The sequence below is a fragment of the Petromyzon marinus genome, unplaced genomic scaffold, assembly GCF_048934315.1.
Source record: "Petromyzon marinus isolate PM22_M1 ecotype Great Lakes invasive population unplaced genomic scaffold, UKy_Petmar_22M1.pri1.0 PM_Scaffold_164, whole genome shotgun sequence".
NCBI classification, from domain to species: domain Eukaryota; kingdom Metazoa; phylum Chordata; class Hyperoartia; order Petromyzontiformes; family Petromyzontidae; genus Petromyzon; species Petromyzon marinus.
The window spans coordinates 194,200-209,861 of NW_027423129.1; the positions used below are offsets into that span (position 1 = coordinate 194,200).

Consider the following 15,662-nt stretch of genomic DNA (forward strand, 5'->3'; position numbering starts at 1 on the left):
CTATCTCTCCCCCCATGTCTCTCTCCGTGTCTCTCTCACCCCGTGTCTCTCTCTCTCCGTGTCTCTCTCTCCCCGCGTCTCTCTCTCCCCGTGTCTCTCTCCCCGTGTCTCTCTCCCCGTGTCTCTCTCTCTCTCCCCGTGTCTCTCTCTCCCCGTGTCTCTCTCTCCCCCCATGTCTCTCCCGTGTCTATCTCTCCCCCCATGTCTCTCTCCGTGTCTCTCTCACCCCGTGTCTCTCTCTCTCCGTGTCTCTCTCTCCCCGTGTCTCTCTCTCCCCGTGTCTCTCTCCCCGTGTCTCTCTCTCTCTCCGTGTCTCTCTCCCCGTGTCTCTCTCTCTCTCCCCGTGTCTCTCTCTCCCCGTGTCTCTCTCTCCCCCCATGTCTCTCCCCGTGTCTATCTCTCCCCCCATGTCTCTCTCCGTGTCTCTCTCACCCCGTGTCTCTCTCTCTCCGTGTCTCTCTCTCCCCGTGTCTCTCTCTCCCCGTGTTTCTCTCCCCGTGTCTCTCTCTCTCCCCGTGTCTCTCTCCCCGTGTCTCTCTCCCCGTGTCTCTCTCTCTCTCCCCGTGTCTCTCTCTCCCCGTGTCTCTCTCTCCCCCCATCTCTCTCTCCCCGTGTCTCTCTCTCCCCCCATGTCTCTCCCCGTGTCTCTCTCTCCCCCCATGTCTCTCCCCGTGTCTCTCTCTCTCCCCGTGTCTCTCTCTCCCCGTGTCTCTCCATCCCCGTGTCTCTCTCTCCCCGTGTCTCTCTCTCTCCCCGTGTCTCTCTCTCCCCGTGTCTCTCCCCCCCCGTGTCTCTCTCTCTCCCCGTGTCTCTCTCTCACCGTGTCTCTCTCTCCCCGTGTCTCTCCCTCCCCGTGTCTCTCTCTCCCCGTGTCTCTCTCTCCCCGTGTCTCTCTCTCCCCGTGTCTCTCTCTCTCCCCGTGTCTCTCTCTCCCCGTGTCTCTCTCTCTCCCCGTGTCTCTCTCTCCCCGTGTCTCTCTCTCTCCCCGTGTCTCTCTCTCCCCGTGTCTCTCTCTCCCCGTGTCTCCCTCTCCCCGTGTCTCTCTCTCCATGTCTCTCTCTCTCCCCGTGTCTCTCCCCGTGTCTCTCTCTCCCCGTGTCTCTCTCTCTCCCCGTGTCTCTCTCTCTCCCCGTGTCTCTCTCTCCCCGTGTCTCTCTCTCCCCGTGTCTCTCTCTCTCCCCGTGTCTCTCTCCCCGTGTCTCTCTCTCCCCGTGTCTCTCTCTCCCCGTGTCTCTCTCTCTCCCCGTGTCTCTCTCACCCCGTGTCTATCTCACCCCGTGTCTCTCTCCCCGTGTCTCTCTCCCCGTGTCTCTCTCTCCCCGTGTCTCTCTCTCTCCCCGTGTCTCTCTCTCTCCCCGTGTCTCTCTCTCCCCGTGTCTCTCTCTCCCCGTGTCTCTCTCTCTCTCCCCGTGTCTCTCTCTACCCGTGTCTCTCTCTCCCCGTGTCTCTCTCTCTCCCCGTGTCTCTCTCTCCCCGTGTCTCTCTCCCCGTGTCTCTCTCCCCGTGTCTCTCTCCCCGTGTCTCTCTCTCCCCGTGTCTCTCTCTCCCCGTGTCTCTCTCTCCCCGTGTCTCTCTCTCCATGTCTCTCTCTCTCCCCGTGTCTCTCTCTCCCCGTGTCTCTCTCTCCCCGTGTCTCTCTCTCTCCCCGTGTCTCTCTCACCCCGTGTCTCTCTCTCCCCGTGTCTCTCTCTCTCCCCGTGTCTCTCTCTCCCCGTGTCTCTCTCTCCATGTCTCTCTCTCTCCCCGTGTCTCTCTCTCACACCGTGTCTCTCTCTCTCCCCGTGTCTCTCTCTCTCCCCGTGTCTCTCTCTCCCCGTGTCTCTCTCTCTCCCCGTGTCTCTCTCTCTCTCACCAGTGACGTGCAACTTCATGATGGCTGTATCCGAACCGGCGACGCTGGTTGCTAGGCAGGCATACTCCCCGTCGTCATGGAGACGCACCCGAGGGAAGACCAGGCGACCGTCGCCGACGGCAACCACATCCGCGGACAGGTTGCCGTGGAGACGAGACCACGTGATCCTGGGCCTAGAGACACGGGGGGAGAGAGAGACACGGGGGGAGAGAGAGACACGGGGAGGGAGAGAGACACGGGGAGGGAGAGACACGGGGAGAGAGAGAGACACGGGGAGAGAGAGACAGAGAGAGACACGGAGATAGAGAGAGACACGGGGGGAGAGAGACACGGGGAGAGAGAGAGACAGAGAGAGACACGGGGAGAGAGAGAGACGGGGAGAGAGACACGGGGAGAGAGAGAGAGACACGGGGGGAGAGAGAGACACGGGGAGAGAGAGACACGGGGAGAGACACGGGGAGAGAGAGAGACACGGGGAGGGAGAGAGACACGGGGAGGGAGAGAGACACGGGGAGAGAGAGAGAGAGACACAGGGAGAGAGACACGGGGAGAGAGAGACACGGGGAATAGACACGGGGAGAGAGACATGTCAAGACAGACAACATAACTACTAATTTCCGTCTCTCTCTCTCTCCCCGTGTCTCTCTCTCCCCGTGTCTCTCTCTCCCCATGTCTCTCTCTCCCCATGTCTCTCTCTCTCCGTGTCTCTCTCTCCCCGTGTCTCTCTCCCCGTGTCTCCGTGTCTCTCACCGTGGGTTCCCCTCTGTCTCACAGCTGAGTGACGTCGTTTGTCCGACTGTCGTGATTGTCTCACGCCGCTGCAGAGAGACACGAGGAGGAACTGGAGAGAGACACGGGGAGAGAGAGACACGGGGAGAGAGACACGGGGAGAGAGAGTGGTGGTTGAGACAAGGCTGACACTCACACTCTAGATAGACACTTACACTCTAGATAGACACTCTAGATAGACACTCACACTCTAGATAGACACTCTAGATAGACACTCACGCTCTAGATAGACACTCTAGATAGACACTCACACTCTAGATAGACACTCTAGATAGACACTCACGCTCTAGATAGACACTCACACTCTAGATAGACACTCTCACTCTAGATAGACACTCCAGATAGACACTCACACTCTAGATAGACACTCACACTCTAGATAGACACTCACACTCTAGATAGACACTCTAGATAGACACTCACACTCTAGATAGACACTCACACTCTAGATAGACACTCACTCTCTAGATAGACACTCACTCTCTAGATACTCACACTCTAGATAGACACTCACACTCTAGATAGACACTCTAGATAGACACTCACATTCTAGATAGACACTCTCACTCTAGATAGACACTCACTCTCTAGATAGACACTCTCACTCTAGATAGACACTCACTCTCTAGATAGACACTCACACTCTAGATAGACACTCTAGATAGACACTCTAGATAGACACTCACACTCTAGATAGACACTCACACTCTAGATAGACCCTCTAGATAGACACTCTAGATAGACACTCTAGATAGACACTCACACTCTAGATAGACACTCACACTCTAGATAGACACTCTAGATAGACACTCACACTCTAGATAGACACTCTAGATAGACACTCACATTCTAGATAGACACTCTCACTCTAGATAGACACTCACTCTCTAGATAGACACTCACACTCTAGATAGACACTCTCACTCTAGATAGACACTCACACTCTAGATATACACTCTAGATAGACACTCTAGATAGACACTCATACTCTAGATAGACACTCACACTCTAGATAGACACTCACACTCTAGATAGACACTCTAGATAGACACTCACACTCTAGATAGACACTCACATTCTAGATAGACACTCTCACTCTAGATAGACACTCACTCTCTAGATAGACACTCACACTCTAGATAGACACTCTCACTCTAGATAGACACTCACACTCTAGATATACACTCTGGATAGACACTCTAGATAGACACTCACACTCTAGATAGACACTCACACTCTAGATAGACACTCTAGATAGACACGCACACTCTAGATAGACACTCACACTCTAGATAGACACTCTAGATAGACACTCACACTCTAGATAGACACTCTAGATAGACACTCACGCTCTAGATAGACACTCTAGATAGACACTCACACTCTAGATAGACACTCACACTCTAGATAGACACTCTAGATAGACACTCTAGATAGACACTCACACTCTAGATAGACACTCACGCTCTAGATAGATACTCACACTCTAGATAGACACTCTAGATACACACTCACACTCTAGATAGACACTCACACTCTAGATAGACACTCTAGATAGACACTCTAGATACACACTCACACTCTAGATAGACACTCTAGATAGACACTCACGCTCTAGATAGACACTCTAGATAGACACTCACACTCTAGATAGACACTCACACTCTAGATAGACACTCTAGATAGACACTCACACTCTAGGTAGACACTCACACTCTAGATAGACACTCTAGATAGACACTCACACTCTAGATAGACACTCACACTCTAGATAGAAACTCACACTCTAGATAGACACTCACACTCTAGATAGACACTCACACTCTAGATAGACACTCTAGATAGACACTCACACTCTAGATAGACACTCTAGATAGACACTCACACTCTAGATAGACACTCTAGATAGACACTCTAGATAGATACTCACACTCTAGATAGACACTCACACTCTAGATAGACACTCACACTCTAGATAGACACTCTAGATAGACACTCACACTCTAGATAGACACTCTAGATAGACACTCTAGATAGACACTCCAGATAGACACTCACACTCTAGATAGACACTCACACTCTAGATAGACACTCACACTCTAGATAGACACTCTAGATAGACACTCACACTCTAGATAGACACTCACACTCTAGATAGACACTCTAGATAGACACTCACACTCTAGATAGACACTCTAGATAGACACTCACACTCTAGATAGACACTCAGACTCTAGATAGACACTCAGACTCTAGATAGACACTCACACTCTAGATAGACACTCTAGATAGACACTCACACTCTAGATAGACACTCTAGATAGACACTCACACTCTAGATAGACACTCACACTCTAGATAGACACTCACACTCTAGATAGACACTCTAGATAGACACTCTCACTCTAGATAGACACTCACACTCTAGATAGACACTCTAGATAGACACTCACACTCTACATAGACACTCACACTCTAGATAGACACTCTAGATAGACACTCACACTCTAGATAGACACTCACACTCTAGATAGACACTCACACTCTAGATAGACACTCTAGATAGACACTCACACTCTAGATAGACACTCTAGATAGACACTCACACTCTAGATAGACACTCTAGATAGACACTCACACTCTAGATAGACACTCACACTCTAGATAGACACTCTAGATAGACACTCACACTCTAGATAGACACTCTAGATAGACACTCACACTCTAGATAGACACTCTAGATAGACACTCACACTCTAGATAGACACTCTCACTCTAGATAGACACTCACTCTCTAGATAGACACTCTCACTCTAGATAGACACTCACTCTCTAGATAGACACTCACTCTCTAGATAGACACTCACACTCTAGATAGACACTCAAACTCTAGATCGACACTCTAGATAGACACTCACACTCTAGATAGACACTCTAGATAGACACTCACATTCTAGATAGACACTCACACTCTAGATAGACACTCTAGATAGACACTCACATTCTAGATAGACACTCTCACTCTAGATAGACACTCTCACTCTAGATAGACACTCACTCTCTAGATAGACACTCACTCTCTAGATAGACACTCACACTCTAGATAGACACTCTAGATAGACACTCTAGATAGACACTCACACTCTAGATAGACACTCACACTCTAGATAGACCCTCTAGATAGACACTCTAGATAGACACTCACACTCTAGACACTCACACTCTAGATAGACACTCTAGATAGACACTCACACTCTAGATAGACACTCTAGATAGACACTCACATTCTAGATAGACACTCTCACTCTAGATAGACACTCACTCTCTAGATAGACACTCACACTCTAGATAGACACGCACACTCTAGATAGACACTCACACTCTAGATAGACACTCTAGATAGACACTCACACTCTAGATAGACACTCACATTCTAGATAGACACTCTCACTCTAGATAGACACTCACTCTCTAGATAGACACTCACACTCTAGATAGACACTCTCACTCTAGATAGACACTCACTCTCTAGATAGACACTCACACTCTAGATAGACACTCTAGATAGACACGCACACTCTAGATAGCCACTCACACTCTAGATAGACACTCTAGATAGACACTCACACTCTAGATAGACACTCTATATAGACACTCACACTCTAGATAGACACTCTAGATAGACACTCACACTCTAGATAGACACTCTAGATAGACACTCACACTCTAGATAGACACTCTAGATAGACACTCACACTCTAGATAGACACTCACACTCTAGATAGACACTCTAGATAGACACGCACACTCTAGATAGACACTCACACTCTAGATAGACACTCTAGATAGACACTCACACTCTAGATAGACACTCTATATAGACACTCACACTCTAGATAGACACTCTAGATAGACACTCACACTCTAGATAGACACTCTAGATAGACACTCACACTCTAGATAGACACTCTAGATAGACACTCACACTCTAGATAGACACTCTAGATAGACACTCACACTCTAGATAGACACTCACACTCTACATAGACACTCACACTCTAGATAGACACTCTAGATAGACACTCACACTCTAGATAGACACTCTAGATAGACACGCACACTCTAGATAGACACTCTATATAGACACTCACACTCTAGATAGACACTCTAGATAGACACTCACACTCTAGATAGACACTCTAGATAGACACTCACACTCTAGATAGACACTCTAGATAGACACTCACACTCTAGATAGACACTCTAGATAGACACTCACACTCTAGATAGACACTCTAGATAGACACTCACACTCTAGATAGACACTCTAGATAGACACTCACACTCTAGATAGACATTCTAGATAGACACTCACAGTGGACAGTCAGAAGCTGCGTTGCCGTTGCGACCTCTGACCCCAGCTGCGTGACCCGGCACTCCAAGATGGCCGCCTCGTCCTGCCGCCGGGGGTGAAAGGTCACGGCGCTGCTCACCGCAAAGGTCGCCACGGTGTCGTCGGGGTCAGGGGTCACCAGCTGGGAGCCTGCGGGGTGTTGGTAAGGTCACTCTGCACATGGCATCTGCCATGTTGGTAAGGTCAATCTGCGCATGGCATCCACCATGTTGGTAAGGTCACTGCGCATGGCATCCGCCATGTTGGTAAGGTCACTCTGCGCATGGCATCCGCAATGTTGGTAAGGTCATTCTGCGCATGGCATCGGCCATGTTGGTAAGGTTACTCTGTGAACGGCATCCGCCATGTTGGTAAGCTCACTCTGCGCACGACATCCGCCATGTTGGTAAGGTCACTCTGCGCATGGCATCCGCAATGTTGGTAAGCTCACTCTGCGCACGTCCTCCGCCATGTTGGTAAGGTCACTCTGTGCACGGCATCCGCCACGCTGGTAAGGTCACTCTGCCTACGGCATCTGCCATGTTGGTAAGGTCACTCTGTCGCCTGTATCCGCCATGTTGGTAAGGTCACTCCGCGCACGGCATCCGCCATGTTGGTAAAGTCATTCTGCGCACAACATCCGCCACGTTGGTAAGGTCAATCTGCGCACGGCATCCACCATGTTGGTAAGATAACTCTGCGCATGGCATCCGCCATGTTGGTAAGGTCATTCTGCGCACAGCATCCGCCACGTTGGTAAGGTCACTCCGCGCATGGCATCCGCCATGTTAGTAAGGTCACTCTGCCCACGGTATCCGCCATGTTAGTAAGGTCACTCTGCCCATGGCATCCACCATGTTGGTAAGGTCAATGCGCACGGCACCCGCCATGTTGGTAAGGTCACTCTGCGCACGACATCCGCCATGTTGGCAAGGTCACTCTGCGCACGGCATCCACCATGTTGGTAAGGTCACTCTGCGCATGGCATCCGCAATGTTGGTAAGGTTACTCTGCGCATGACATTCGCCATGTTGGTAAGGTCATACTGCGCATGACATTCGCCATGTTGGTAAGGTTACTCTCTGCACGGCATCCGCCATGTTGGTAAGGTTACTCTGCGCATGGCACCCGCCATATTGGTAAGCTCACTCTGCGCACGACATCCGCCACGTTGGTAAGGTCACTCTGCCTACGGCATCCGCCATGTTGGTAAGGTCAATCTGCGCATGGCATCCACCATGTTGGTAAGGTCACTGCGCATGGCATCCACCATGTTGGTAAGGTCACTCTGCGGATGGCATCCGCAATGTTGGTAAGGTTACTCTGCGCATGACATTCGCCATGTTGGTAAGGTCATTCTGCGCATGACATTCGCCATGTTGGTAAGGCCATTCTGCGCATGACATTCGCCATGTTGGTAAGGTTACTCTCTGCACGACATCCGCCATGTTAGTAAGGTCACTCTGCGCACGGCATCCGCCACGTTGGTAAGGTCACTCTGCCTACGGCATCCGCCATGTTGGTAAGGTCACTGCGCACGGCACCCGCCACGTTGGTAAGGTCACTCTGCGCACGGCATCCACCATGTTGGTAAGGTCACTGCGCATGGCATCCGCCATGTTGGCAAGGTCACTCTGCACACGACATCCGCCATGTTGGCAAGGTCACTCTGCGCACGGCATCCACCATGTTGGTAAGGTCACTGCGCATGGCATCCACCATGTTGGTAAGGTCACTCTGCGCATGGCATCCGCAATGTTGGCAAGGTCATTCTGCGCATGACAATCGCCATGTTGGTAAGGTTTCTCTGTGCACGGCATCCGCCATGTTGGTAAGGTTACTCTGCGCACGGCATCCGCCATGTTGGTAAGCTCACTCTGCGCACGACATCCGCCATGTTGGTAAGGTCACTCTGTCGCCTGTATCCGCCATGTTGGTAAGCTCACTCTGCGCACGACATCCGCCACGTTGGTAAGGTCACTCTGCCCACAGCTACCGCCATGTTGGTAAGGTCACTCTGCCCACGGCATCCGCCATGTTGGTAAGGTCACTCTGCGCACGACATCCGCCATGTTGGTAAGGTCACTCTGCACACGACATCCGCCATGTTGGTAAGGTCACTCTGCGCACGACATCCGCCATGTTGGTAAGGTCACTCTGCCCACGGCATCCGCCATGTTGGTAAGGTCACTCTGGGCACGGCATCCACCATGTTGGTAAGATCACTCTGCGCACGGCATCCGCCAAGTTGGTAAGGTCACTTTGCCCACGGCTACCGTCATGTTGGTAAGGTCACTCTGCCCACGGCTATCGCCATGTTGGTAAGGTCACTCTGCCCACGGCTACCGCCATGTTGGTAAGGTCACTCTGCCCACGGCTACCGCCATGTTGGTAAGGTCACTCTGCCCACGACATCCGCCACGTTGGTAAGGTCACTATGCCCACGGCATCCGCCATGTTAGTAAGGTCACTCTGCCAACGGAATCCGCCACGTTGGTAAAGTAACTCTGCATAAGGCATCCGCCACATTGGTAAGGTCACTCTGCCCACGACATCCGCCATGTTGGTAAGGTCACTCTGCCCACGGCATCCGCCATGTTGGTAAAATCACTCTGCCCACTCTATCCGCCATGTTGGTAAGATCACTCTGCCCACTGCATCCGCCATGTTGGTAAGATCACTCTGCCCACTGCAATCCGCCATGTTGGTAAGGTCACTCTGCGCACTGCAATCCGCCACGTTGGTAAGGGAGAGTTTACCGTTCAGCGATTGGCCGTCGCGGAACCATGCGACTTGGGCGGCAGGCTTGCTGTGATTGGTGGAGCAGAGCAAGGAGGCGGAGTCGCCTTCTCTGATTGGTCCGGTGTCTCCAGTGATGATTGGGGGAGAGGGAGGCACTGGGGATGGGGGGGGAGAGAAGGGGGGAGAGAGTGGTGAGTGGGTGGTGAGTGGTGAGTGGGTGGTGAGTGGTGAGTGAGTGGGTGAGTGGTGAGTGAGTGGGTGGGTGAGTGAGTGGGTGAGTGGTGAGTGAGTGGGTGAGTGAGTGGTGAGTGGTGAGTGAGTGGTGAGTGGTGAGTGGGTGGGTGAGTGAGTGAGTGGGTGAGTGAGTGAGTGGGTGAGTGAGTGGGTGAGTGGGTGGGTGGGTGAGTGAGTGGGTGAGTGAGTGAGTGGGTGGTGAGTGAGTGGGTGAGTGAGTGAGTGGGTGAGTGGGTGGGTGAGTGAGTGGGTGGGTGAGTGGTGAGTGGGTGGTGAGTGAGTGGTGAGTGGGTGGTGAGTGAGTGGTGAGTGGGTGAGTGAGTGGTGAGTGGGTGAGTGGGTGAGTGGTGAGTGAGTGGGTGAGTGAGTGGGTGAGTGGGTGAGTGGGTGAGTGAGTGGGTGAGTGGGTGGGTGAGTGAGTGGGTGAGTGGGTGGGTGAGTGAGTGGGTAAGTGGGTGAGTGAGTGGGTGAGTGAGTGGGTGAGTGAGTGGGTGGGTGGGTGAGTGGGTGGGTGGGTGGGTGAGTGAGTGAGTTGGTGAGTGGGTGGGCGAGTGAGTGGGTGAGTGGGTGGGTGAGTGGGTGGGTGAGTGAGTGGGTGAGTGAGTGGGTGAGTGGGTGAGTGGGTGAGTGAGTGGGTGAGTGAGTGAGTGAGTGGGTGAGTGAGTGGGTGAGTGAGTGGGTGAGTGGGTGAGTGGGTGAGTGGGTGGGTGAGTGAGTGGGTGGGTGGGTGAGTGAGTGGGTGGGTGAGTGGTGAGTGGGTGGTGAGTGAGTGGTGAGTGAGTGGGTGAGTGGGTGACTGGGTGGGTGAGTGGTGAGTGGGTGGTGAGTGAGTGGTGAGTGAGTGGGTGAGTGAGTGAGTGAGTGGGTGAGTGGGTGAGTGAGTGGGTGAGTGGGTGGTGAGTGAGTGGGTGAGTGAGTGGGTGGGTGAGTGGGTGGGTGAGTGAGTGGGTGGTGAGTGAGTGGTGAGTGAGTGGGTGAGTGAGTGAGTGAGTGGGTGAGTGAGTGAGTGGGTGGGTGAGTGGGTGGTGAGTGGTGAGTGAGTGGGTGAGTGAGTGGTGAGTGGTGAGTGAGTGAGTGGGTGAGTGGTGAGTGAGTGGGTGAGTGAGTGGGTGGGTGAGTGAGTGAGTGGGTGAGTGAGTGAGTGAGTGGGTGAGTGAGTGGTGAGTGGGTGGTGAGTGAGTGGTGAGTGAGTGGTGAGTGGGTGGTGAGTGAGTGGTGAGTGAGTGAGTGGGTGGGTGAGTGGGTAAGTGAATGAGTGAGTGGGTGAGTGAGTGAGTGGGTGAGTGCGTGGGTGAGTGAGTGAGTGGTGAGTGAGTGGTGAGTGGGTGAGTGAGTGGGTGAGTGAGTGGTGAGTGAGTGGTGAGTGAGTGGTGAGTGAGTGAGTGGGTGGGTGGGTGAGTGGGTAAGTGAATGAGTGAGTGGGTGAGTGAGTGAGTGGGTGAGTGAGTGGGTGAGTGCGTGGGTGAGTGCGTGAGTGGTGAGTGAGTGGTGAGTGGGTGAGTGAGTGGGTGAGTGAGTGGTGAGTGAGTGAGTGGTGAGTGAGTGAGTGGGTGGGTGGGTGAGTGGGTAAGTGAATGAGTGAGTGGGTGAGTGAGTGAGTGGGTGAGTGCGTGGGTGAGTGAGTGAGTGGTGAGTGAGTGGTGAGTGGGTGAGTGAGTGGGTGAGTGAGTGGTGAGTGAGTGGTGAGTGAGTGGTGAGTGAGTGAGTGGGTGGGTGGGTGAGTGGGTAAGTGAATGAGTGAGTGGGTGAGTGAGTGAGTGGGTGAGTGCGTGGGTGAGTGAGTGAGTGGTGAGTGAGTGGTGAGTGGGTGAGTGAGTGGTGAGTGAGTGGTGAGTGAGTGGTGAGTGAGTGAGTGGGTGGGTGGGTGAGTGGGTAAGTGAGTGAGTGAGTGTGTGAGTGAGTGAGTGGGTGAGTGAGTGGGTGAGTGGGTGAGTGAGTGAGTGAGTGGGTGAGTGGTGAGTGGGTGATGAGTGAGTGGTGAGTGAGTGGGTGAGTGAGTGGGTGAGTGGTGAGTGAGTGGTGAGTGAGTGGTGAGTGAGTGGTGAGTGGGTGAGTGAGTGGGTGAGTGAGTGGGTGAGTGCGTGGGTGAGTGAGTGGGTGAGTGAGTGAGTGAGTGGGTGAGTGGGTGAGTGAGTGGGTGAGTGGTGAGTGGGTGGTGAGTGGTGAGTGAGTGGGTGAGTGAGTGGGTGAGTGGGTGAGTGAGTGGTGAGTGAGTGGGTAAGTGAGTGGGTGAGTGAGTGGGTGAGTGAGTGGGTGAGTGGGTGAGTGAGTGGGTGAGTGGGTAAGTGGGTGAGTGAGTGGGTGAGTGGGTGAGTGGGTGAGTGAGTGAGTGGGTGAGTGGGTAAGTGGGTGAGTGAGTGAGTGGGTGAGTGGGTGAGTGGGTGAGTGAGTGGGTGAGTGGGTGAGTGGGTAAGTGGGTTTTGTGAGTGAGTGAGTGGGTGAGTGGTGGGTGAGTGAGTGGGTGAGTGGTGGGTGGGTGAGTGGTGAGTGAGAGAGTGGTGAGTGAGTGGTGAGTGAGTGGTGAGTGAGTGGGTGAGTGAATGGTGGGTGGGTGAGTGAGTGGGTGAGTGGGTGAGTGAGTGGGTGAGTGGGTGGGTGAGTGAGTGGTGAGTGAGTGGTGAGTGAGTGGTGAGTGAGTGGTGAGTGAGTGGTGAGTGAGTGGTGAGAGAGTGGTGAGTGAGTGGTGAGTGAGAGGTGAGTGAGTGGTGAGTGAATGGTGAGTGGGTGAGTGGGTGAGTGAGTGGGTGAGTGGGTGGGTGAGTGGTGAGTGAGTGGTGAGAGGGTGGTGAGTAAGTGGTGAGTGAGTGGTGAGTGGTGAGTGAGTTGGTGAGTGGTGAGTGAGTTGGTGAGTGGTGAGTGAGGAGTGAGTGGTGAGTGAGTGAGTGGTGAGTGAGTGGTGAGTGGTGAGTGAGTGGTGAGTGAGTGGTGAGTGAGTGAGTGGGTGAGTTGGTGAGTTGGTGAGTGAGTTGGTGAATGGTGAGTGAGTTGGTGAGTGGGTGGGTGAGTGAGTTGGTGAGTGGGTGGGTGAGTTGGTGAGTTGGTGAGTGAGTTGGTGAGTTGGTGAGTGAGTTTGTGATTTGGTGAGTAAGTTGGTGAGTGAGTGGTGAGTTGGTGAGTGAGTGGTAAGTGAGTGGTGAGTGAGTTGGTGAGTGGTGAGTGAGCTGGTGAGTGGTGAGTTGGTGACTTGGTGGGTGGGTGAGTGAGTGAGTTGGTGAGTGAGTGAGCGAGTGGGTGAGTGAGTGGGTGAGTGAGTGAGTGGGTGAGTGAGTTGGTGAGTGAGTTGGTGAGTGGTGAGTGAGTTGGTGAGTGAGTTGGTGAGTTGGTGAGTGAGTTTGTGAGTGAGTTGGTGAGTGAGTGGTGAGTGAGGTGGTGAGTGAGTTGGTGAGTGAGTTGGTGAGTGAGTTGGTGAGTTGGTGAGTGAGTTGGTGAGTGAGCTGGTGAGTGAGTTGGTGAGTGGTGAGTGGGTTGGTGAGTGAGTTGGTGAGTGGGTGGGTGAGTGAGTAGGTGAGTGGGTGGGTGAGTGAGTAGGTGAGTGAGTGAGTTGGTGAGTGGTGAGTGAGTGGTGAGTTGGTGACTGGTGAGTGAGCGAGTTGGTGAGTGAGATGGTGAGTGAGTTGGTGAGTGGTGAGTTGGTGAGTAAGTTGGTGAGTGAGTTGGTGAGTGAGTTGGTGAGTAAGTTGGTGAGTGAGTGAGTTGGTGAGTGAGTTGGTGAGTAAGTTGGTGAGTGAGTTGGTGAGTGAGTTGGTGAGCGAGTGAGTTAGTGAGTGAGTAGGTGATTAAGTTGGTGAGTGAGTTGGTGAGTGAGTTGGTGAGTGAGTTGGTGAGTGAGTTGGTGAGTGAGTTGGTGAGTGAGTTGGTGAGTGAGTTGGTGAGCGAGTTGGTGAGTGAGTTGGTGAGTGAGTTGGTGAGTGAGTTGGTGAGTAAGCTGGTGAGTAAGTTGGTGACTAAGTGAGTGAGTTTGTGAGTGAGTGAGTTGGTGAGTGAGTTGGTGAGTTAGTGAGTGAGTAAGTTAGTGAGTGAGTTGGTGAGTGAGTGAGTGAGTTGTTGAGTGAGTTGGTGAGTGAGTTGGTGAGTGAGTTGGTGAGTAAGTTGGTGAGTTGTTGAGTGAGTTGGTGAGTGAGTGAGTGAGTTGGTGAGTGAGTTGGTGAGTGAGTTGGTGAGTGAGTTGGTGAGTGAGTTGGTGAGTGAGTTGGTGAGTGAGTTGGTGAGTGAGTTGGTGAGTTGGTGAGTGAGTTGGTGAGTGAGTTGGTGAGTGAGTTGGTGAGTGAGTTGGTGAGTGAGTTGGTGAGTGAGTTGGTGAGTGAGTTAGTGAGTGAGTTAGTGAGTGAGTTGGTGAGTGAGTTGGTGAGTGAGTTGGTGAGTGAGTTGGTGAGTGAGTTGGTGAGTGAGTTGGTGAGTTGGTGAGTGATTTTGTGAGTGAGTGAGTTGGTGAGTGAGTTGGTGAGTGAGTTGGTGAGTGAGTTGGTGAGTTGTTGAGTTGGTGAGTGAGTTGGTGAGTGAGTTGGTGAGTTGGTGAGTGAGTGAGTGGTGAGTGAGTTGGTGAGTGAGTAAGTTGGTGAGTTGGTGAGTGAGTTGGTGAGTGAGGTGTTGAGTGAGTTGGTGAGTGAGTTGGTGAGTGAGTTAGTGAGTGAGTTAGTGAGTGAGTTGGTGAATGAGTTGGTGAGTGAGTTGGTGAGTGAGTTGGTGAGTGAGTTGGTGAGTTGGTGAGTGATTTTGTGAGTGAGTGAGTTGGTGAGTGAGTTGGTGAGTGAGTTGGTGAGTGAGTTGGTGAGTTGTTGAGTTGGTGAGTGAGTTGGTGAGTGAGTTGGTGAGTGAGTTGGTGAGTGAGTGAGTGGTGAGTGAGTCGGTGAGTGAGTGAGTGAGTTGGTGAGTGAGTTGGTGAGTGAGTTGGTGAGTGAGTTGGTGAGTGAGTGAGTGAGTTGGTGAGTGAGTTGGTGAGTGAGTTGGTGAGTTGGTGAGTGAGTTGGTGAGTGAGTTGGTGAGTGAGTTGGTGAGTGAGTTGGTGAGTTGGTGAGTGAGTTGGTGAGTGAGTTGGTGAGTGAGTTGGTGAGTGAGTTGGTGAGTTGGTGAGTGAGTTGGTGAGTGAGTTGGTGAGTGAGTTGGTGAGTGAGTTGGTGAGTGAGTTGGTGAGTGGTTGGTGAGTTGGTGAGTGAGTTGGTGAGTGAGTTGGTGAGTGAGTTGTTGGAATGTGAGTTGGTGAGTGAGTTGGTGAGTGAGTGTGGTGAGTGAGTTGGTGAGTGAGTTGGTGAGTGAGTTGGTGAGTGAGTGGTGAGTGAGTTGGTGAGTGAGTTGGTGAGTGAGTTGGTGAGTGAGTGGTGAGTGAGTGTGAGTGAGTGGTGAGGTGAGTGAGTTGGTGAGTAGAGTGAGTGGTGAGTGAGTTGGTGAGTGAGTTGGTGAGTGGTGAGTGAGTTGTGAGTGAGTTGGTGAGTGAGTTGGTGAGTGGGAGTTGGTGGGTGGTGAGTGGAGGAGTTGGTGAGTGGGAGTAGTTGAGTGAGTGGAGTGAGTTGGTGAGTGTGAGGGGAGAATTAGATAGATTATTAGATAGATAGATAATTAGATAGATTATTAGATAGACTAATTAGATAGGATAGATATAGATTAAAGATAGAATAGATAGATACTTCGATAGCTACAATTAGATCGATACATTAG

The 15,662-nt window shown here is 52.2% G+C and overlaps 1 protein-coding gene across 1 annotated transcript in view; it reads right to left on the minus strand.

Moving 5' to 3' along the window:
- Positions 1 to 8,931, minus strand: part of LOC116936967 (uncharacterized) — a 34,702-nt gene extending 25,771 nt beyond the window's left edge. Inside the window, exons 1-6 of the mRNA XM_076063615.1 lie at positions 8,911 to 8,931; positions 8,703 to 8,771; positions 8,541 to 8,600; positions 7,876 to 7,939; positions 7,058 to 7,184; positions 1,853 to 2,025 (exon numbers count right to left, since the gene is read on the minus strand). Coding sequence (XP_075919730.1) covers positions 1,853 to 2,025; positions 7,058 to 7,184; positions 7,876 to 7,939; positions 8,541 to 8,600; positions 8,703 to 8,771; positions 8,911 to 8,931 — 514 coding nt within the window. The remainder of the gene's footprint in view (positions 1 to 1,852; positions 2,026 to 7,057; positions 7,185 to 7,875; positions 7,940 to 8,540; positions 8,601 to 8,702; positions 8,772 to 8,910) is intronic.
- Between the last annotated feature and the right edge of the window lie 6,731 nt (positions 8,932 to 15,662).